Below are 23,233 nucleotides of genomic sequence, written 5' to 3' on the forward strand. Positions count from 1 at the left end.
TTTGGGGGCCTTGGCGACGACGATTTCCTCCTGCTTTGCTGCGGCCCCTGTAGGATTCCTGGGCTGAGGAACGGGATGGTTGACGGTACGAAGAGAAGTTGCCACGGAATCCTTTGGAGGCACCATGGGACTTGCCTCCGGAGGCCCGAAAGGACGGCTGTTGCTGTTGGTGTGCCCTAGGCACAAGCCGTCTCGGTATCTGCCTTGATGGCTTGCAGAGATTCGTCAACAGTCTTGCCGAACAAGTTGTCCCTGTTGAAGGGCATGTCCAATACCCTTGTCTGGATGTCCTGACGGAAATTGGTGGCCTTCAGCCAACCACGCCGATGTAGGCAAATGCTGATGCCCATCTGGCACAAGCCAGTGTCTGCGATCTCCATGGCCACCGTGATGGCATGGTCCGATGCCACCTCGCCTTCTTGTAGGATTTCAAGGGCCTCCGCCCTCTTGTCGTCCAGAAGGAAGTCTAGGAGAGGGGCGATTTTAAACCAAAGTTCCCTGTCGTAGCGGGGATCGATGCGAGAGCGTTGGCCACTTTAATGGTCATGGCTGCCGATGAGATGACCAGTCGTCCCAACGCATCTAGCTTCTTTCCCTCACTGTCCGGAGGGGAAGTGGAAGTCGTTGCAGCGGACCCTGCAATTTCATCCTGGTCGCCGCCGCAACCACCGAGTCCGGGGATGGCTGAGATCTGAGACACTTCGGTGCAGAGTCTGGCACCCTGTATTTCTTCTCGTACCGGTCTCTTTGCCGGGGCCGAGGACTGGTTCTTCAGGAGAGACAGTCCTTCATCCCAAATGTCGTCAAACAGCGGGATCAAGAGCATGGTCTTCCTCTTGGCCTCTCGGCATTGATAAAGGAATCCCTCAGTCTTCTGTTCCTCGGGGGTTCAGTTGAAATAGCTCTGAGGCCCTAAAGATCCTGGCATGGAACGAGCCAATCTCATCAGGTGGAGAAGCCCTGAATACCGGCGACAGGAGGTGCGTCCCATCGTCGCCGCCGTCGTCCCTACCCGTCGGCAGAGGGGATGGAGGTGAAGGATGGTAGGGTGGAGGCGGATGGACTGGTCTCCGCTTAGTCGGCTGGTCCCCTGATGGTTCAGGCACTGCTGGATCGCCCGGAGGAGGCACGGGCATCCTTGTCCTTATCTCGGAGCACAGGGTTGCAGAGCTCGTAGGATGATTGCCGGCATGTCTGTCGGTGGTTGAGGCGGATGCGACGGGAGCGTCGGCAGTGGCGTGGTGTCCTCCGTTTCCTCACCGCCCTACTGCCCCTCGTCGGTTCCCTCGTCGCTTTCCACGTCCGCCTTGTCGGGATCCTTCCAGTAGGACCTGGCCTTGACAAACTTATTGTCAAGCACTGTCTTCAGGCCCCAGAGCTCCCCGGAGGAGGAGATATTAGAGTACAGCGGGACTACCATGCCCTCCCCCCCCCTTCTCGGCAGGGGCGACGGCCTCTGGGAGATGATCGGCATAGTCTTTACGGGAGTCATCTCAATGGGCAGGAAAGACGATTCCCTCCAAATGGGCAGGGAAACTCATCTTGGGGGTCGTCTCCACTAGGACCGCATCTGCGGCCTTCGCCAGGAACGCCACCACTCCCTCAATAGGTGCCTTAGCCTGGTGAACCTGGGCCTTCACGACCTTGGGCGTGTCTGAGGCATTCACCGTGGGGGTGGGGGTCAGCGCCTCGCTCCCCCTTGGTTTTCTCCATTGGAGTCGACCGGGCCTTCTCCAGGAGCTTACCCGGGTGGTCTGACTTCCTTTTCTTAGCTGAACCGGAGCAATGGCTTGTGGTTGACTGCGTCGGCGATGCTGCGCCCGGTCTGGCTGCCGTGGAGCCCGTACCAACGGCGCTCCCAGTGCCCGCATACTCACAGTGCTTTGCCTTATGTTGGGCCCCCGTCGCCAGATTTTCTCTTGGGAGAAGCATGCTGCCAGGGCTCACCTGTCGCCGGTGTCTTCGTCTGCAGCCCCTCGGCGAGCCACTTGCGACGGTGCTTCATGGTGAGTAGTACCATGTCCTTGCAGAGCGCACAGGCCTACTCCACGTGCGAGCGGTCCGAATGTAGCCAATAAAGGCACAAGGAGTGCCCATCGTCCAGGAAGATGTTCCAGAGCCCGCATCCTGGGCAGATCCTGAACAGAGGCGTCGAGTCTCCTTTATCCTCGGCCATGTCCACACGGTGAAGGCCTCCAAGAATCTTATGGAATCCTCCAAGAAGTGAACTCGACGAAAAATCGCCCTTGAGGGGCGTAGAAAGTTCTGAAAAATGGGTCCCTGTTAGTTGGATGAAGGATCGATAGAGCTTGATGCTCGATTGACCGAAAAATAGAGTAAAACTCTCAGACAAATCGCAAAATGCAGTAAAAGCTCCAGAGCCATACCACGAGGACTCCCAACACTTGAACGTGTGATAAAAATCTGAAGATGGCTGCCAGAGGAGGGGCTTAGGTAGAGGGCAGTCATTGGCTGCGGGCAGTATGACCCAGAGACCAGTGATTGGTTGTTAGTAGAAAGACAGTTCAGAAACGAAACTGAAATTGATTTTTTTCTTTACCGAGGATTCCCAGCCTGACGACGGGGAATATTCATGAGCATGTGAATCTATGCCAGACCCCATGCTGGAGAAGAGATAGTACATTAGCAAGGTAATCCATTCTTTCAAAATGGATACTCAGTTCAAATGGCTGTAGGTCTCAGAATTGTATAAGGGTTCAGAAATTGTTGAGAAAACAGAAAAGAGTGTGCAGAAATGGGAGTTAATTTGAAAAGAAGCCAGTATGAGGTGATTTAGCATCAAATGGGAGAATATGGAATACATTACTCACCATAATTGTATTTCTGGTGCTTGTATCTGCTTAGATTCACATGCTATGCATAGGCCGACATCTAGTGGAAGCTGCAGAGTATTACAGTTTTCGAAATTCGAAAAGGGACGTCGACAGGGCGTGCCAGTAATACTATCCCTAGTGTGACGTCCGCTGTACCCATGATCCCTCACGCGTTGAGGTCCCTCAGATTGTTTTCCTTCTGACATGAGGTACCATGAGTGTCATGTGGGTAAAGTTGTATCCCAGCAGATCTATGTAGAAGCTCATATAACATCTATGCACCTTCTCTCAGGGGAGGAAGGGTGGGCGCATGTGAATCTAAGCAGATACAAGCACCAGAAATACAATTACGGTGAGTAAAGTATTCCTTCTGTTGCTTGTGTAATCTACTTAGATCACATGCTATGCATAGATTAGCAAGCAGTGTTATGAGAAGGTGGTGGGTTGTGAGAAGGAGTAACGGCAAATAGATGTTTTAGAATCACTTGCCCACTTGTGGATCTGTCTTGCAATGTGTGTCAATGCAGTAGTGCTGAGTGAAGGTGGGAACTGAGTTCCATGTAGCTGCTTTGCAAGTGCTGTCTAATGGGACGCTTGCAACAAATGCCAAAGTAGCCCCAGTGCCCCGTGTGGAGTGGGCTCTGGGTGTAGAAGGCAGTGTCTTGTTTGATAATGAATAGCATAACTGTATACATTTTACTATCCATCTGGAGATGGCTCTTTTGGAAACACGCTCTCCTTGTCTGCCTGTAGTCATGGAGAAATACAATTGATCAGTCTTCCCAATCGGTTTGGTTTTATCTACGTAGTAGAGAACCGCCATCCTCACATATAGTGTGTGGAGTTTGACCTCAGCTGAGCTAGTTGGCTTCTGAAAGAAGGCTGGAAGCTCAATTGATTGGTTTATGTGGAACTTGGAAATTAATTTAGAGGGGAACCTAAGGTGAGTATGTAAAACCAATTTGTCTTTATGGATGATAAGACATGCATTAATTACCGTAAAAGCATTTCTGATGGTTGTATCTGCTTAGATTCACATGCTGTGCATAGTCCGACATCCAGTGGTCACTGCGGAGTCTTGCATCTTGTTTTTCGAAAAGTCGAAAAGGGGACGTCGACTTAGACGTGTCTGTAATACTATCCCTTTAGTGACGTGTAATGTACCCAAAATCCCTCACGCGTCGAGGTCCATCTGTTTGCATTTTTTCTGCCATGAGAGAGCCTTATGACTAACGTGATTGAGTACAGAAAAGAGAGAAAGTAATAAGACGTCTATGTTCCTTCCATCCGAGCGGAGAGGAAGGATGGGCGCATGTGAATCTAAATAGATACAACCATCAGAAATACTTTTACGGTAAGCAATGCAGGTCTTCTGATGTTTGTTAATCTGCTAAGAATCACATGCTGTGCATAGACTAGCGAGCAGTACCCGGAGTTGGCGGTGGGTTGTGAGAAGGAACAATAGAGAAAAGATGTCTTAGTACTGCTTGTCCCACCTGGGAAATCAGATCTAGAATGGGCATCTAGACAATAGTGTTTTGTAAAGGTGTGTACAGAACTCCAGGTTTCCGCTTTGCAAATGGACTCAAGAGGAACATTTGCAGTAAATCCTATGGATGCCCCAGTGCCTCAAGTAGAATGTGCTCTCGGCTTGAAGAGCAGTTCTCTCTGAGCAAGAGAGAAACAGAGAGTGATGCATTGGACAATCCATCTAGATATAGTGGATTTGGAAACTGCATCTCCTTCTCTTCCTGCCGCCACTGAGACAAAGAACTGATTAGTCTTTCTCAGTGGTTTAGTTCTTTCCATATAAAATATGACTGCTCTGCGCACATCAAGTGTGTGTAGGCTTTGTTCTCCCAAGTTTGATGGGTTTTGAAAGAACGTTGGTAGTTCTATAGACTGGTTGACATGGAATTTTGAAATGAACTTCGGTGCAAACCTAGGGTGTGTGCGTAGAACCACCTTATCTTTGTGAACGGTTACAAAGGGATCTAGTATAGAGAGCGCTTGTAGTTCACTCACTCTCCTAATGGAGGTGATAGCCATTAAGAAAGCAGTCTTAAGAGTGAGGTACTTAAAGGGTGCTTTATGCAGGGGTTTGAAGGGGGAGCCCATTAGCCTAGTTAGTACAACATTCGGGTCCCATCCGGGAGCTGGGTTAGATGTAGGAGGGTGAATCCTTTTCACTCCCTCCATGAAGGCTTTAATAACTGGAACTTTCCACCATGACACCTTATGTTGCGACGTAGTGTAGGCGGAGAGTGCAGCTAGGTGAACTTTAATAGAATTAAAGACTAAACCGGAGTCTAACAAGTGAGTCAGGTATAGAACAATCTGTGTGGGAGAGCAGTCAACAGGGTTGATGCTCTTTGACCTGCACCATATGACGAACCGTCTCCACTTGCTAGAGTAGCAGTAACGAGTGTTTGGTTTCCTTGCTTCTCTGAGAATGTCCATGCATCTCCGAGGGAGGTGCAAATGACCAAATTCTATGACCTCAGGAGACAGGCTGCCAAGTTCAGGGTCTGTGGGCATGGGTGCAGCGTTTGGCCCGTGTCCTGTGACAGCATGTTACACGGGCAGGGTAGTTTCACTGGAGGAGACAGTGACCTCTCCATCAGATGAGCGAACCAGGGTTGGCGGGCCCACATGGGGGCAACCAGTATCATGGTAACAGGTTCCTGGTGCATCTTGTGCACTATCTTGTTGGAAAGTGGAGTCGGGGGACAAGTGTAAGCAAGTTTCCATGACCATGTTATCCAGAGACTGTTCCCCTTGGAGCGGTTCTGGGGGTACCTGGAGGCGTAATCTTGGCATTGGGTGTTCTCCAGAGTTGCGAACAGGTAGATCTCTGGGAAGACCCATTCTGCGAAAACATTGGAGACGATGTCTTCGTGTAGTCGCCATTCGTACTCTGCAGGCAGAGGGAAGTCTCTGCTGAGTTAGTCTGCCAGAAGAGTTCCCCTGATACATGTTGAGATAACAGGAACATGTGTTTGAGAGCCCACTTCCAGATGTTCTGGGACAGCTTGGACAGTCCTGGAGAGCGAGTGCCCCCTTGCTTGTTTAGGTAGTACATGGTTGTGGTGCTGTCTGTGAGGATCAGCACTGTTTTCCCTTGTAGGTCTGTCTGGAAAGCCTTCAGTGCCTTGAAGACCACCAGCAGTTCCAGCAAGTTTATGTGTTTGGACACCATACTCTGAGTCTAAACTCCGTGTGCAGTCTGATGGGATAGGTGAGCCCCCCATCCTGTGAGGGATGTGTCTGTGGTTAGAGTGGCTTCTACTGTGGGGGTGGCGAAAGGTTTCCCCAACACGAGGTTTTCCTTCAACCACCATCGCAGCGAGAGAACCAAGGCCTGCGAGACCACAACTACATCGTCCCATTGTCCGCTGGCCTGACACCACTGGCTGTTGAGCCACTCTTGCATTGGGCCCATGCGCAGGCGCACGTGAGGTACCAAATAAATACATGAGGCCATCATTCCTAGCAACCGCATGGCCTTGCGTACCGTCACCCCCCCCGACCGGCTACATATTGAGGGATCTGAAACAGCATGTTTTGGACCCTCTCGTTGGAGGGGAAGACAAAGCCGTCCTTTGTTCGAATTAGAGCCCCTAGGAATTGCTGGATTTGGCTGAGGTCTAAACTGGACGACTTCTCATTGATGGAGAAGCCCAGGTGGAACAAAAGGTCTACAGTCTTTTGGGTATTTGAGAAGCATGTCTCAGGAATCCCCTGTTATGAGCCAGACGTCGAGGTAAGGGTAGACTGGAATGGATAACCTGCGCAGGTGTACCGCTGCCACTACCTTCATGAATACCCTTGGAGCTGAGGCTATGCCGAAGGGTAGCACCTTGAACTGATAGTGGTTGCCTTCTATCATGAACCTGAGGTATTTCCTGTGCGCTGGCAACACTGAAATATGAAAGTATGCATCTTTCATGTCCAGTGTTGCCATGTAATACCCCTGTGTGAGCAGGGGTATTACCTCCTGCAAGGTCACCATACAGAATTTCTGAGGTTTTGCGAATTTGTTCGCTGGGCGCAGATCTAGTACAGGGCGCATGGTTATATCCTTTTTGGGTACAAGGAAGTACACTGAATAAATACCCTCCTTAACCTGTGATAGAGGCACGACCTCTATTGCTCCTTTTTCCAGTAGTAGTTCGACTTCCTGAAGAAGGATGGAGAGGTGTTCCGGTGGTAGGCGTTTTCCCTTTGGGGGTCTGCATGTTGGGGACCGACTGAATTCGATGCAGTAACCGTGGGCTATTGTTGACAGTACCCAGCAGTCTGTGGTAATTCCCTCCCAGGCTTGTAGGAATGATGTTAACCGGCCCCCGACCGGAGATGCATGGGAGGGGACCCACATTTTCGGGTCATCTGGTGTTGGTAGCCGGGGATCCTCTGGAAGTGAAGCCCCGACCTCTTCCCTTGCCACAACATTGTCCTCTCTGAGCATACTGTCCACTGGTTCCCTGAGGGGAAGACCAGTTGCCGGCTGAGGAGTATTATTCTTGTTGTTGATTTTGTCATTGGCCACGAAAAAAGCGCCCGTTGCCATAACCTTGCTTACTAGGAGGTCTTGTGATTTGGTCTAGTCTCTTTAGAGTTTCGGGTTTCTTCTTAGCTGTTTCCAGTGCGTCATCAATCGCCTTGCCAAACGAGTTTGAGTCTTCAAGGGGTTTATTGATGAGGGACGCCTGTGTCTCTGGTTTGAAACCTGAGTTTCTGAGCCAAGCGTGATGCTTAAGAAGTACACCCTGGACTAGAGACCGGCCAGCCGTTTCGGCAGCATCTAAGGTGTTCTTGATGATGTTTTGGTTGACTCGAGTACCTTCTGTCACAATGGCTAACAAGCGGGTTCTCAAGGGCTCAGAGGCTTCTTGTAGGCCTTGGCGCAACAATCCCCATTGGGCATCAGCATAGCTAGCCAACAAAGTTGTGTTGTTGGCAATCCGCGTGGCAAAAGCTGCAGAGGATGTAATCCTCTTTCCTAAAGCATAAAGCTTCTTCCCCTCTTTGTCTGGGGGTGCTTCGCTAGTAGATAGCAGAACCCCCACCCTTTTCCTCGTGGTGGTTACTACCAGGGAATCAGGTATGGAGTGACCTCTAATATATAAGGGATCAGAAGGTGAGGGACTAAAAAGCTTCTCTATTCTTGGATTGACCGCTCTAACCAATGCAGGTGTAGATAAAGAGGGGATGAGGCGTCTCTTGACTGTGGCAAGAAGGGGTATGGCTTTGCTGGCAGGCAGCTTTTCCTTAATTATTTTCTCCACAATATCTACTTCTGGTGTAGATTCCCCTGTGTCAATTTCAAAATGTGCTGTCGCCTTGCGTAGCATTGCATTGAAGGTGGGTTATCATCCACAGGTGAAGGGTCCCTGCGGTGTGGTCCGAGGAGAGGGCAGATCTAACACATCAGAGTCTGTAGACGCCCCTGGTGACTGCCAGGGCTGTGGTTCACATATGTTTGGGTCTTCCTCGTAGTCCCTTACAGGGTCTTGTAGGTCCTCAGTATTTAGGAATTCTTCACCTTCCTGGAAATGTGGATCCTCTTCAGTGAGGTCATATGTATCAATGTCTTCCTTAAGTGGGTCGAAGAGTCTTGGAAATTTGGCCCTAGGGTCTTCAGGGAGCACCTCCCTTGGCCTCTTGGGTGTAATGTGTTCAGAGGTGGACACAAACCTATCCAGTCTGTCCATACATGACTCAAATCTTTCCCTAGTCCACTGGGATTACCCTGAACGGTCTAGTGGCGGAAAGGGCTGCTCCTCCGCCTCTAGGCTTTCGAGATCTCTCCCGTAGCGTGGAGGATTATACCCCCTTCGCCCTCCGAGAACCCTTCTCGTGGGGCCGGCACTGGGGATGTATCTCTGGGTCTTCCCTTCGACGTGGGGGGAGGTTCCGGCGTACCCTCCTTAGATTTCAACGTCTCTCTGGCCTTGTGAGCGGGCTTCTGTGACTCTTTCATCCCAGTCTCCGAGCGTCCTTGGAGACTATCCTAGCTAAGCTTTCCATGACTAGTTTGTCCGTCGAGGGCTGGTCGTGAATAGTTTTCGGCGGAGCCGGAACCTTACCGTCGACAGACGCCGTTTTACAATGCGTTTCGACTGACGTTTTGGTGGTAGTGCCCTTAGTACAAGAAGGCCAAGTGGAGGGCTGGCGATCCTTACCGTCGGCGGAGGCTGCTGGTTGTTTCGGCATCTCCGTTGGCACGGAGGCCTTCTTCAATTTCGAAGAATGGCCATGGGTTGTGTGCTTTGTGATTTTTTGTGCGCGCCAGCGTCGCCGGGTTTACATCCCCATAAGTAGGGTCGGATCCGAGCTTTTCGGGGCCGGGGACAGACACGGAGCGGGAGCGCTCCATAGAGAGGTCGACAACCTCCATTACGGAGGTAGTGTTATCACTATCCCCCTCGTCACACTCAACGGCTGCCGCCGCTGGTGAGGAATCAGCCCTCGACATGCCGTAGGCTGCCCACCTTTTGACCCTACGTTCCTTCAAGCTTTTTGGACAAAGGAGTTTACAGGCCGCACAGCTGCCCTTGTTGTGGTCGAGGGGTAAGCAGAGGTTACACCGCTTATGCTTGTCCTTCCACTGAAATTTGCCGTTACGAGGGCAAAATCTAAAAGGAGTCCTCTCCATAGCTGAGGATGTAATAAGTGATAACGACCCCGAAGGAAAGGGGGGAGAAAAAGAAAGGCATTCTAGAAGAAACGGAACTGTCCACAACAACCCCCATTCTCCCTACTGTGTAGGCCGGGCCACGTGTTCGGCAGCGCCGAAAGGATCGCCTCTGTCGAAACCACTGCCGAAGAATCTTGACTCGGCGGGGAAGTTGAATGGCCGTCGAAAGAGGGCTGGAGGCGTTTGAATTAAAGAACTGTCAAATCGACTAAGGGTTGAATAAATGTTAATGGCAATGTCTCTTACGAGCTCCGCATAAGGCGACCAGTATTCTGGGCGTAAAAAACAATCTGAGGGACCTCGACGCCTGAGGGATTTTGGGTACACTACACGTCACTATAGGGATAGTATTATAGACACGCCTATGTCGACATCCCCTTTTCGACTTTCGAAAAACAAGATGCAATACTCCGCAATGACCACTGGATGTCGGACTATGCACAGCATGTAATTCTAAGCAGATTAACAAACATCAGAAAGAAAGGGTCCTGCACTGACAAGGCTTGGAGTTTGCTGACTCTTCTTATGGAATTAATAGCCACTAAGAAAGCAGTTTTATAGGTAATGTGTTTAAAAGTAGCTTGATGTAAAGGCTCGAAGGGAGGCCAATGAGTTTTGCTAGCACTACATTGAGAGCCCAGCCTGGCGGGGGATTAGAGATTGGAGGGTGTAGTCTCTTTACTCCCTCCAAGAATGCTTTAATGACTGGCACTTTCCAACATGAGACTTTACTTTGAGAGGTGGTGTAGGCTGATAAAGCTGCTGGTGGACTTTTAAAGAAGTAAAGACCAACCCTGAATGCAACAAGTAGAGCACATATGTTAGAATGTATGATGGAGTACATTCTATCGAGTTGATTTGTTTAGATTGGCACCAAATGATGAATCTCTTCCACTTGAGGAAATAACAGTGTCTGGTGTTTGGTTTCCATGCTTCCTTTAGGATATCCATACACCGCTGTGGAAGATTGAGGTGTCTGAACTCTGAACTTGGCAGCATGGCTCCTGAAGTCATAAAGAGTGAGGTTGTGGGTGTATCGTTGTCCCCCCGTGTTGAGTCAACAGGTTGACCTGGTACTGGAGCTTGATGGGAAACGCACATCGCCAGCTTGCGCAGATGTGGATACCATGGTTGTCTCGCCCACATAGGAGCAACTAGGAGGAGTGTCATCTGATCCCTGTGCATCTTGTTCACTATTCTGCTGATAAATGGAGTTGGGGGGGAAAAGAGTATGTCCCTGAGCAGCTCATCCATAGGGCGTTCCCCTTGGAGTCTGGTTGGGGGAACCTGGACGAGAAGTCTGGGCATGGATTGTTTTCTCTTGTAGCGAACACGTCTAGAGAGGGGTAGCCCCATAGAGAGAAGATGCAGTCTACCACGTCCGTGTGTAGTTGCCACTGGTGTTCTTCTGGCAGAGGATCTCTGCCTAGAGTGCCCACTAGAGTGTTGAGTACCCCTGGAACATGTTGAGAGGACAGGGACATCCCTCGTTTGAGTGCCCACCTCCATAGTCTCTGAGCTAGTTTGGACAGATTTGGAGTGTGTGTACCTCCCTGTTTGTTGACATAGAACATTGCGGTGGTGCTGTCTGTCAGGACTTGTACGGACTGGTTGTTAGGCGATATATGATATGGCATTTATAACGCGCCTATACACAAGTTTTTCAAGGCGCAACGAGGCAAGGGAGGGGGACAAAAGGGAGGACGGACAACAATCCTACTATTCCAGGTGTCATTCAGATCACGCAAGTGCGTGGGAAGGGGGCAGGGACAGTGCAGTACATGTCAAATATAATAAAAATAAGTAAGTAGCAGCTAGCATGTGGCAAGTGCATGGATAAGTGCAGACAACAGGTGTCAAAGGCTGGGAGGGGGACTGTAGGGATACAGAAACAGTCCCCAAATGCAGGGGTTGCCAGGTGGGCAGTGCAGGTGGTGCCAAGCTCAGAGGGTGTCACGGTGGCAAGTGCAGTTCTAGTTCCAGTTAGAGGGTCAGCAGAGGAGAGGAGGAGAGAAAGCAGAAGCAAAGAGAAAGGTTTTGAGGTGCTTCCAGAACTGGAGATGGTTCTCCTCAAGTTTAAGGGAGGCTGTTCCAGAGGGAGGCATGAGCCGAGGCAAGAGATCTACCACCAACTCATCGTTTGGAGAAGCGACTGACCCTGAGGGAGTTGGAGGCGGATGAGCGAAGAGCTCGAGAAGGAAGGTATTTAGGAAAAGAAAGCTGCAGGTATTGAGGTCCCAAGCCACAGAAGGCCTTGTGGACGATGCCGAGGGTTTTGAACTTAATCCTCGCAGCCACTGGGAGCCAGTGCAGAGATTTCAGTCCTGGAGAGATCCGATCCCTGGGCTTGAGGCCAAGGACAAGTTTTGCAGTCCTGTTCTGGATAAGTTGCAGAGGGTGGAGAGCAGAAGCAGGCAGATTTGGAAAGATGCTGTTGCAATAGCCCAGCCTAGATAGAACCAGAGCTCTGCAGACAGTGAGCTACTGGGGGAAGGAGAGGAAAGGAAGAATACCTCTCGGGAGAGCAGCTGGTAGTGTGACTTTTTAGAGACGTCAGATGTGAGTGGAGTCGAAGATTACCCTGAGGTTTTTAGCCTTGCAGGTGGGAGCAGAAGAGGGCCAAGAGAGGCTGGCTAGAGAGTTACAGAGACGGAGGGAGCATTTGTGCCGATGAGGAGAATCTTAGTCTTACTGGCATTAAGCCAGAGGTCATTGGCGCCACACCACTCCTGGATAGCAGACAGACAGAGATGAGGGAGGGAGAGAGAGAGAGAGAAGGAGGAAGCCGAGGGTAGCCTGAAAATGAGCTGGGCGTGATCCGCATAGCACTGAAGGTTGGGGCAGAGAGCTGCGATGCGGTGGACAAGGAGTGCCAGGTATTGGTTGAACAGCCAGAGAGAGAGAGGTTAGACCCCTGGGGGACACCACAGGTAGAGAAAAAGATAGCGGAGAGGAAGGACCGAAGTTGGATTCTAGGGTTTACTGCCATAGTCCGATTAGGCATTTCTAGAGAAGGTTGAATCTTTCTCTGTACCGACTTAAGTATGGTGATAAATGTATTTGCCAGTTTTTTGTCCCCCAAGATGTTTTCAGCGAAATCCTTATCTTGCTAGATTTCCTGTGTCTCGATACCAACATGTTCAGAAGCCCTGAGAAGTATAGCGTTAAACAAGGGATCATTGTCTACCGGGGAATCAGGTAAGGTAGGGTACTGCGGGACTGGAGAGTCCATGGCAAAGACTACTGACTCAGTGTCAACCTGATCGTCCCCTTCACTGACGTCGTCAACCCCAATGTTATCAAAATAGGTATTTTCGTCTGGGTACCCATCAGCTCCTACATCTAGGTTGTAACGGCCAGTGGAGAAGCGTGGTGCCTTGTGGACTGGTTCTTCATACAATTCCACTGGGGGGGTGAGATCTCTTTTCTGACCGGTGTGTAGACAGACGGGACTAAGAGGCTACAGGTGAAGCCTTAGAACTTGACGCATGGGTAGTGGGAGGCGTGTCTGCTAGGCTTTGAAGAGCCTGGGGGTGGTGTTCAAAAAAATTTGGAAGAAAGGTCATACTTTTCAGAACCCTATCTATATCCTGGGCAGACCAGTCTGCTGAACTGGGGATAATCCCCGGGTAGGTAGAGGCAGGGGTAGAGGGAGTAGGTAGGCTACTGTATAACTCCCCCTCTTCTATGATAGGATTATGCTCATCCTATATAGGATCAGGGATGTCCTGTGTAGAAATCCTATCAGGTTCCGGCTCTTCCATAGGTTTGTCCCTTTTATCTTGTATGTCCGTGTTCCTGTCTTTGTGAGAGGAATCCCTGGATTTATGTTTCTCCCTATGATCTGTGCTCTTAGAAGCTGATGTTTTAGAGCTAGAGACCGTAGTAGGGGCCTTGGGGACATGCTTTTCCACTTGACGGGACAGTCCCAACTCCCTGGGCTTTTCCCTGGGTGTGGGTCGAGTTTCAACTTCGGGAACGGCTTGCGCAGCGTCCTTTGACATCAGAAGGCCGGGAGTGGAAGTTTTATGTCTGGCGTCTTTTGATTTAGCGGGCTTGTCCTGGGGCAGCCGCCTGGGGTGCCCAGAGGACCGTGAATCCGAAGATTTGCCCTTAGACATCGGCTTTCGGCGTGTGGCACTCACATTGCCACGGGGTATGCGCTTGGTGTGGGGGAGTGTGGTGCCTTTGCCGCTGGGTGTCATCCCCACAACTGGACCTCCGGCCTTTCTGCTAGGGTCAGGGGCTTGCATTGGGGAACGTGGAGGTTCCCCGTCACCCTCTCGGACGGCGTCTCTGGAAGCTCCTTCAACGTCCATGGTGGCCTCGGCCTGCATGGCGTGATGGGCCCAACGTTTCATCCTTCCATCTTTGAGGGTCTTGGGTCAGAGCAGTTTACAGGCCCGACACTGAGCCTCGTCGTGGTCCAGATTCAAGCAAAGGTTACACACCCTGTGCTTGTTGACCCACATGTACTTTTTATTGCACGCCGGGCAGAATTTAAATGGTGTATATTCTATATTGGGGTAGGCAATAGCTCTGTTGTCATTGTCTGTGGCACCTACCACCTTCTGGGGGGGGTTTTGTAGGGCAATCTCGTAAGAAATGTCCAGCTTTTCCACAATATAAACAAAGCCGCTGTTCTCTTCCTTTTTCTCTTTCAGCCTTAGAAATGGGAGCTCGTAATCACCCTAATTGCATAGGTTCAGGGGTTTCATGACCCCTGGCCTGTGTCCCCAGAGGCCTTATGTAGACTGATCTCCCTTCTGCAGTCCATATTTCGGTCTTGTAACCGGTGATCTAACAGCACAGTTAGATTGATATAGTCTGCACAGCATTCGGGTGGATTAACATTTGAGCTAGTATGTCCTTTAACTCACCACGAAGCCCCCGGTAAAACAGTGTGGTCCTTTTCCCCTCCGGCCAATTGGTCTGTGCTATGAGGCGGTTGAAGGTGGCATTAAAAGTCAATAAGTCATGGTTTCCTTGCCTCAACGATAGTAGAACATTGTCTAATGCTTGTCCTTGAGTGTGTCTGGCGAACAGTTTTTCCAATTCTCGCTGGAATTCTGAAAAGTTCTGCGAAGTATAGGCTCATCCTGAGCCACTAATGGTTATACTAATCAGCTGCACAGCCTCCCAAATAAGAAAGCACAAAGGCCACCCTTGCACTGTCATTAAGGAAAGCTCCTGGTCGGCACAAAAAGTGGAGACGGCACTGATTCCACCTTACCCTTCCCTGGACTTCGGCACGTGCCTTCCAGTTCTGTTCTATGGCCACGCCCGGCCCAGCTGCATACGCCCTTGGCACAGAGTGTGCGAGGCACACTTTTACATGAGCCTGGCACCAGAGGCACCAGGACTGGGTCCAATTGGACCCTGGGGATGAGGAAGGTCTGGCCCCTCGTCTAGTAGCCATGACAACGCGTGAGGGATCATGGGTACAGCGGACGCCGTGCTAGGGATAGTATTACTGGCATGCCCGGTCAACGTCCCTTTTCGAATTTCGAAAACAACTAGAATACTCTGCAGCTTCCACCAGATGTCGGCCTATGCATAGCATGTGATCTAAGCAGATTACACAAACAAACAGTATTTCCACGGTGCTCTTTTACCAGTGAACCCGGCATACAGTCAAAAGTAGATAAGCATAGCAAAATGGCCTTGAACAGAATCTACTAGAAGTCTAAAGCAAATGTGTCACACTCAGTTTTTCGGGATTTAGAATTGCAACATATATCGCATGGTCAGTGAAATTTGGGAATCTACCTTGCATAAGGAGTTTGTCATCCAGGAAATGTGGAAAATGGCAAGTATTCCTGACCAGAAAGTATTTTTGTCCAATGGGACACGAGTGAAACTTTTAACCTTTTAGTAAAATGACCAATAAGAATGTGCTAAAATGCAAGGTCCACATTAGTATAAATTGTTGCAGTCTGTTGCCATTGTATAAAACCTATGATGTATGCATGGTAAGGCTGAGATTTCCTTTTTTAACTGAGAACAGTGATCAAATGAATTCAATCTCAGTCAGCTGTTTCCTCATCTCTCTTTCACAGAGTATATGCATCCATAGATGGCTGGCTGTGACTGTCTCTTCACTAATTCAGTGATCAATGATGTAGGAATACCTGCTGCAGAGGGATTGTGCATTCCAGAAGCCAACTAAAACAGTGATTGAAGGTGAAGGAGAGAAGCAGGTGCTATGGGGTAGGCTACGAGAATAGAGGAGGATGGAGATCGTGAACAAAGGGAGAGCAAGGTTTGAGGGGGTGCAGGAGGAGAGGAGGGAGATTATGGAGGAGAGGGGTGAGCGAGGTAGAAGGTAGTTGTGGCTGATGGCTATGAGGAAAGGAAAAAAGTCAAGGTACATGGAGTGTAAAAAGTAGTCAAGTGAAGACCGGAGTAAAGGTGTGGCCCGAGAGGCTAGTTGAGTGAACAGAAAGGGAAGAGAAAGGTTGGCTGGGAGGAAGCACGTACAAATTCTGAGTTGGGCTAGAATAGGTTATAGGTAATCAAAAGACAGCTAACAGGCCCAAAACAAGGATGTTTCCCTTGGCTCTTAAAGGTAATAGCAACTCTCACTGGCTGGAGAGTCACTGGTTCGAAGTATCTCGATGTGTGGAAGCAGTACTCGGGTAAGGGGCGAATACAGCCAAGTCCTGGCATGAGCAGGGGCTCTGGCCCCAGGCCCTTTCCTGCTTAGATCAAACAGGAAATTGCCCTTTGATGCATTTGGCCCTTAGCTGCAGATGCTCAGCAGAGACTCCATAACAAGGGTGGCAGTCTGTCACAGGACCATCTAGGAGCCAACCCGAGTGCTCAAGATAGCTTCCAGACTTGCAGGCTGAACGCTTACAGTGACATGGGGTTGTTGGCTGAGGCAGCGTCATTTTTGAGGCAGGACCCTCAGAGTGCAGGATCCTCTGGTAATAGCAGGATGTGGTTACAACCAGGAAGAGCCAAGTAGCTCCCATCAATTTCAAAGAGGTAAGCGATTTAAGCCATCAACATGCAGATGCCAACTATCCCTCCTGAATTGTTACATCTGGCATTTGATGGAGCAAGATTGCTAAACTACTGCAGAGCTAGATAACCACTTAGGAATTCATTACTATTTAATCAGCCCCTACTAATGACATAAAAAGTGGAGATTTTTTTCATTTCCCATTATGAATGTGGTTCATCGAACAGGTGATCTAGTTCTTGCTCACACCGGATCCACCTACATTTTCACTTTAAATCATAGTAACACAGTGGTGCAGCACAGTACCTTATAGAGTTGGGAGGTGGTCTCAAAACTGCCACAATTGGCTGAAGAATTGCCAAAGCCATCACTATGCAGCCAAAATATGGATGATAACCCGCTCTCTGAAAACACAAAGATTAAAGTGAGATCCTTAAAAATCAAACAATAATATATATTGTTAGGGGAGTTTTCCTAAAGTCCACTTGAGGTAAGACTTTGTAAAAAGGTTTCCCCAACTAGTCTCTACTACCCAAAGCATCTTGGTAGAATGGCAGAGCAGCCATGCTTATCATAGGAGCAAGATGTGAGCTGTAGTAAGTACACTGAACCCAGTAAATCCAATAGTCCAAAGAAACTCTTAAACAGTAAATGTTATATTAAAAACCAACATTTAGTCTTATTTACACGAAGAAGGTAGATAAATACTTATTTCACTAACCAACACACACACAGGAGCTCTTAATACTTTTCAGAGGTGATTACTTCAATAGTAGTTGCTTGCGGTTACAATTGTTACAGAGTTTGACACTAATGACAGTTCTCCCGTATTATCGGTACTACAGTACATTGGTGTTACTTTACAGCTAAACAGTACTTATATTTAGCTAGCAAAACCACATCAGATAAAGTATTTTGGAAGGAAAAAGTTTGGTTATACAAACAGCATCAATTCTTAATGTTGAGACACTTTTCGGGCGCCTCTAATGCTTTTAAAATAAAATCCCCAACTATACGAAAAGTCAGTGTAGGAATGGAGCTTTAGTCACTAGAATCAAAGATGCTCAGCAATATAACACAAGTTAGGGGGACCCCCCGAAGGACACCCAAATACCTATTCACGCACTCCAGTCACACTGGAGCGACTCTTCGGCTTAAGGTAAGTTCTACCTTTCAGCCCCACAGTACCTTGGTTATAAGAAGTAAATAAAGCTGGATTCTCTCCAGTGCAGCTGCAACGGACCCGGTCTCCGGCTTCCTCGGTCTGGTGACGAGAGGATGAACTCTGAAGGGGAGGTCAAAGCAGCAGTCAGGAGAGAAGGACCTTTAACAAGGATTTCTTTGGTCTTCTGTTCCAGTCTGCGGTGTTCGGACATTTTTATCAGCTCCACACAAAGGACGGTTCCGCCCGGTCGATCTTTGATTCTGAAGTCCTACCGTCTGGTGAGGGGACTTAGATGAGTGGGATGGTGCCTCGGGAGGCATTTGTAGTTCATCTTGAGGCTAGTTGGTCCCACCAGCCAGAGGGAAGGAGTCCTCTTTGGAGCCCCTCTGTCAATTAGAAAATAGAGTCAGGACAGCAGGGTCTGTGGGCGCCTCTTGTCGACTTCAGCTTCGGTTCTTCTGTTCCAGAGGTCGAAATGCTTTCTGCCTCCGGCACCTCACCTTTTATTCATTTTTCCCACTCACTCCTCTGCAAACTCTCTCAGCATTTTACAGTGGAAACTGGTTCCATTCAGGCATTCTATCAGACAAAGGGGAGCAGAGTGTTAAACACCTCCCCTGCTACTTGTCCTCGCAGACAAACTGGAGCCTAGGTGGGGACACCCAAGGGTTCCTGCCAAAGACAAAACACACATTCAGACTTCTCCCTCCCAGAAAGGTAGACGGTCTAACAAAGGACAACCATCATATAAATGACTAAAAAAAGAAAGGAGCCACCATGTTGGAACACAGGAGACCCTATTGTGCATAACCGGGACTGTGAAGACAGTCTGTGGTAGAAAATAGCACAATAGTTGTTAGAACAATTCCACTGCCACCAGCCATAACTATAGGATTGTTTTATGTGACTAAAAAGTCAGAGGAACAGAGAAGGGGCATACTAGGTATCCCTTTAGCACTCCACATAAAGTGGTGTGTAAGATAATCTCTCACAGGATAGTTTTAGGAGAGACACAAAGTATCCCTCTATTCTTAAGAGCAGTAGTTCTTCAGAATAGTAAACAAATCTCAAAGGAGAACCCATGGGGGTCCCAGCAACACTGCACGTAAGGCATCAACCTTTTTTCTGCTCTTCAGCATTTTCAAAACTTCTTTCCTTATAGAAATGTTTTTTTTGTTTTTTTAATAAACAGAACAGAAAACAATATAACCTCTGACTACTACTCCCTGTGAATCTCTTCTGTTTAGTAGTGCCTTTGCTCACTTCCTTTCCTCTGGGCTCTACTTGTCACTTCCTGCCAAGGTTGTTTCTTTTCTTTTCCTGCTCTTCGTACAGTACACTTCTAGGCGTATTGCATATTGATTGTAATATCATTAAATAAGGAACAAGTTACTTACCTGTAACTGTTGTTCTCCAGCATGGGTCTGGCATGGATTCACATGCTCATGAATATTCCCCGTCGTCAGGCTGGGAATCATCAGTTTCTGAACTGTCTTTCTCCTAATAACCAAACACTGGTCTCTGGGTCATACTGCCCCCAGCCAATGGCTGCCGTCTACCTAAGCCCCTCCTCTGGCAACCATCTTCAGATTTGGTAGCACGTAAAGTGGCAGTAGGACAAAGAAGAGTCGCAGAGGTGTAGGAGGGAGGGTTTGCATGTGAATCCATGCCAGACCCAAGCTGGAGAACAACAGTCGCTTGTTTCTTCTCCAGCATGGGGCCTGGCATGGATTCACATGCTCATGAATACAAGAATACATAGCAGTACACATGCACAACCACGGGTGGTGGCAAGGCTCAACATTAAGCATTTCAACAACTCAACATTAAGCATCTCTTACCTCCTCACCAGGCTCACCTTAAGCAAACAGGTTGCACAGCACTGCTTGGCCGACTCTGGACTCCTCCCTGGAATCCCGGTCGACAGTAAAATCTCGTGAAGGTGTGCATCGACCTCCACGTAGCAAACCTGCAGATGTCGAGCAGGGGCACACCAGACAGAAACGCAATGGTAGCAGCAATCGCTCTGGTCGAATGGGCTCTCGGACGCCCGGGCAACGGTCGGTTTGCCAACCGGTGACAGTGCATGATACAGCCAGAGAGCCATCTGGAAATGGAATCCTTCGAGAGGGCCGTCCCTTGGTTCACAGGTCCAAATTTCACAAACGGCTGTGATGTCTTCCAAAAACTCTTTGTGCGGTCCACGTAGAACTTCAGCGCTCTAGCCACATCCAGCGAGTGCAAAGTCCTCTCGGCCGGCGATGAAGGCGACGGGAAGAAAACAGGTAACACCAAGGGCTCGTTGAGATGGAAGTCCGACGGCACCTTGGGCATGAAGGAGGGGTGCGTCCTCAGCACCACCCTCGTCTCGTGGAATGTCAGGCAGGGCGGTTTGCAGGAGAGTGCCTGGATCTCTCCCACTCATCATGCGGAGGCGATGGCCACAAGAAATGCTGTCTTCCACGATAGGAACTTCAACGGTGCCGAAAGCAGAGGCTCAAATGACGGCCCCATAAGCCTGCCTAGCACCACGTTGAGCTCCCACACCAGGGCTGGAGCCTTCACCAGCGGGAATGATCGAAACTCCTTCACCAGGCGATGAGACCACAGAGATGATCGCCCCGGATTTCTGGTGTAGCAGGATATCGCCGCTAGATGCATCTTGATGGAGGCATGAGCTAGCCCTACGTTGGCCAGCGACAGTAGATACGGCAGCAATAGAGGGGCCGTAATCCGCAGAGGGTTAATCTTCTGTGCACGGTACCAGACAGAGAACCTCTTCCATTTGTGTCCATAGCACGAGAGTTAAGGACGCCCTGGCCTTTGCAAGCACCTCCTTGCAGTCTGCTGGGATATCGTACCCTCCAAACTCTAGTACTGCAGGAGCCAGGCCTGCAAGTTCAGCGACCCCGGGTCGCGGTGGAGGATGGCGCTTCCTTCTCTGGTGAAGAGATCCGTGTTGTCGGCAGTTTGACTGGGGGGGGACCAGATCTGCCTTGGCCACGCTGGTCCAACGAGGATCATCCTGCACCGGGACCGTCTGAGTTTATTGATGAGTCGCAGCAGCAACGGCAACGGTGGGACCGCATACAGGAACAGGCTGTCCCAGGGGAATGAGAAGGCATCACCCATGCCCCCTGGCTGGGGAAACCTGCTGGCGAACCTCCGGCACTTGGTGTTCATCGCTGTCGCAAATAGGTCCATCTGGGGATTGCCCCATCGTTGGAAAAGTAGATCCACTTGATCCTGACGCAGTTCCCACTCGTGGCACGAGCGCAGCTCCCTGATGAGCGGTCAGCGATGGTGTTCTTTATTCCTGCCAGATGAAAGGGGACCAGAAACATCCCTTGTGCGACGGCCCAGTGCCACAGATCCTGGGCTTCCTTGTATTGGGCTGGGGATCTGGTTCCTCCCTGCTTCTGGATGTAAAACATCGTGGTGTTGTTGTCAGTGAAGATCCTTACCACCTTGCCCTTAAGGGACGGGAGGAATGACTTGAGGGCCCAGAACACGGCTCGGAGCTCCAGGACATTGATGTGCAGTGACTTCTCCTCTAGGAGCCAAAGGCCTCTTGCATGGAGATCTCCGGTATGCGCTCCTCATCCCTCCAGGGAGGCGTCCAACGGATTGCTTGGCGGAAGGTCTCGTTGAGCGAGATCCTGTCTTCCAAGCTGCCCGCCGCCTGCATCCAACGGGCGTCGGGGAACTCTTGCAGTGAACACATCCGCAATCTGCACAGGCACACGAAGTAGATGCCCGAGGACATCATGCCGAGCAGGGACTACGGACCTAACCCTGGCCACGTCCATGGCCGACAGCCGCTGCACCTTGCCCAGGATGGCCTTCATCCTTTCCTCCGACAGAGAAGACAATCGCGCCACTGTGTCAAGCCTGGCTCCCAGGGACATGGCAACTTGCGACGGTACCAAGTGGGATTTCGCGAAGTTGATCGAGAATCCCAGATCCGTGAGCAGTTGGACAGTCTTCGTTGTGTGATCGACGACGAGTTCTCTTGTCTTTGCTCAGATGAGCCAATCTTCCAGGTAGGGGTGACGTGGATCCCCTGCAGGCGCAGCCGTGCCGCCACTGGTGCTAGGCACTTGGTGAAAACCCTGGGCACCAACTTCAATCCAAAGGGAAGGGCCTTGAATTGATAGTGTCGCCCTTGGACTACGAATCTCAGGAACATTCGATGTCCTTTTAGGATGGGGATGTGGAAGTAGGCATCCTCCAAGTTCAGCGACGATAGGAAGTCTCCTTTCCCCAGCTGTCTCAGCACGTGCTGGAGGGTGACCATCCGGAACTTCTGGGACTTGATGTACTTGTTTAGACGACGAAGGTCCAGGATGGGTCGCCAGCCGCCGGTGGTCTTTCTTACGAGGAAGTATCATGAGTACACCCCGGAGCCCCTGAGCCTCTTTGGGATGAGCTCGATGGCTCCTTTCTTCAGCATCACCCTTACTTCCCGCAGCAGTTGAGGGATGTGATTTTCCTTCCTGGCCACGGGTGGAATGCGGGGGCACTTCTTTTGAAACTCGAGAGTGTGTCCGCGGGCTAGGGCATCCAGCACCCATCGGTCGGTGGAGATGGACTCCCACACGCTGACGAACTTCGCCAGCTGGCATCCTACTCGGGTCCTCAGGTGGTGGCCCGATGCTATGGCCCGTTCAGTCCTGCTTGGCAGCGACCTTGCCGCCTTGGCTTCCTTGGCGACAGCGACTAGGTCCTGACTTGCCGCTTGCTGCTTGGCGGTACGTCGAGGAGCCGCTGCCGAATCCTTTGGAGGCACCTTGCTTGTCTCTGGAGTTCCGAAAGGGCGGCCGTTGTTGCAGAACACCCAAGGCCCAAGCCGTCTGCGTTTCGGCCTTGATGGCCTGCAGTGACTCATCCACTGTCTTGCCAAACAGATTGTTCTCGTTGAAAGGCATGTCCAGAACTCTGGTCTGCACGTCTTGGCGGAAATCGGTTGCCTTGAGCCAACCACGCCGGCGAAGGCAAATGCCGTTGCCCATCTGGCGAAAACCGGTGTCGGCAATGTCCATGGCCACCGTTATGGCGTGGTCCAATGCCATCTCGCCTTCCTGAAGGATCTCCAGGGCTTCCGCCCTCTTGTCGTCGTCTGGAAGGAAGTCCAGCAGGGGAGCGATCTTAAACTACAACTCCCTGTCGTAACGGGCCACAATAGCGAGGGCGTTGGCCGCTTTAATCGTCGTTGCCGCCGACGTGATGACCCGTCATCCCATGGCATCCAGTTTCTTCCCCTCGCCGTCTGGCGGGGAGGTCGAAGTTGAGGCCGTCGCCCCCGCCGCTTTCTTCTCGACTGCCACGGAGACGACCGAATCCGCGGTCGGCTGCGCCCTAAGGCACATGGAGGCGGAATCCGGGGCCCGGTACTTCTTCTCGTACAGGTCTCCCTTGGCAGAAGCCGTGGACGGGTTCTTCAGGAGTGCCAGCCCCTCGTCCCAGATGTCGTCAAGTAGAGGAATCGAGAGGATCGTCTTCCTCTTGGCCTCACACCGTTGGTAAAGGAAACCTTCCTTCTGTTCCTCGGGGCATAGCTGGAAGAG

General features: G+C 50.4%; 1 protein-coding gene across 4 annotated transcripts in view; it reads right to left on the bottom strand.

Moving 5' to 3' along the window:
- FRRS1 (ferric chelate reductase 1) overlaps window positions 1-23,233 on the bottom strand; it is a 730,440-nt gene that overhangs the window by 183,108 nt on the left and 524,099 nt on the right. For all 4 annotated transcript variants that reach the window (XM_069641539.1, XM_069641540.1, XM_069641538.1 and 1 more), the window contains exon 12: window positions 16,808-16,905. In XM_069641539.1, the coding sequence (XP_069497640.1) occupies window positions 16,808-16,905 (98 nt within the window). The remainder of the gene's footprint in view (window positions 1-16,807; window positions 16,906-23,233) is intronic.

This window comes from Ambystoma mexicanum, chromosome 1q (assembly GCF_040938575.1).
Source record: "Ambystoma mexicanum isolate Mex_15411 chromosome 1q, UKY_AmexF1_1, whole genome shotgun sequence".
Classification (NCBI taxonomy): Eukaryota; Metazoa; Chordata; class Amphibia; order Caudata; family Ambystomatidae; genus Ambystoma; species Ambystoma mexicanum.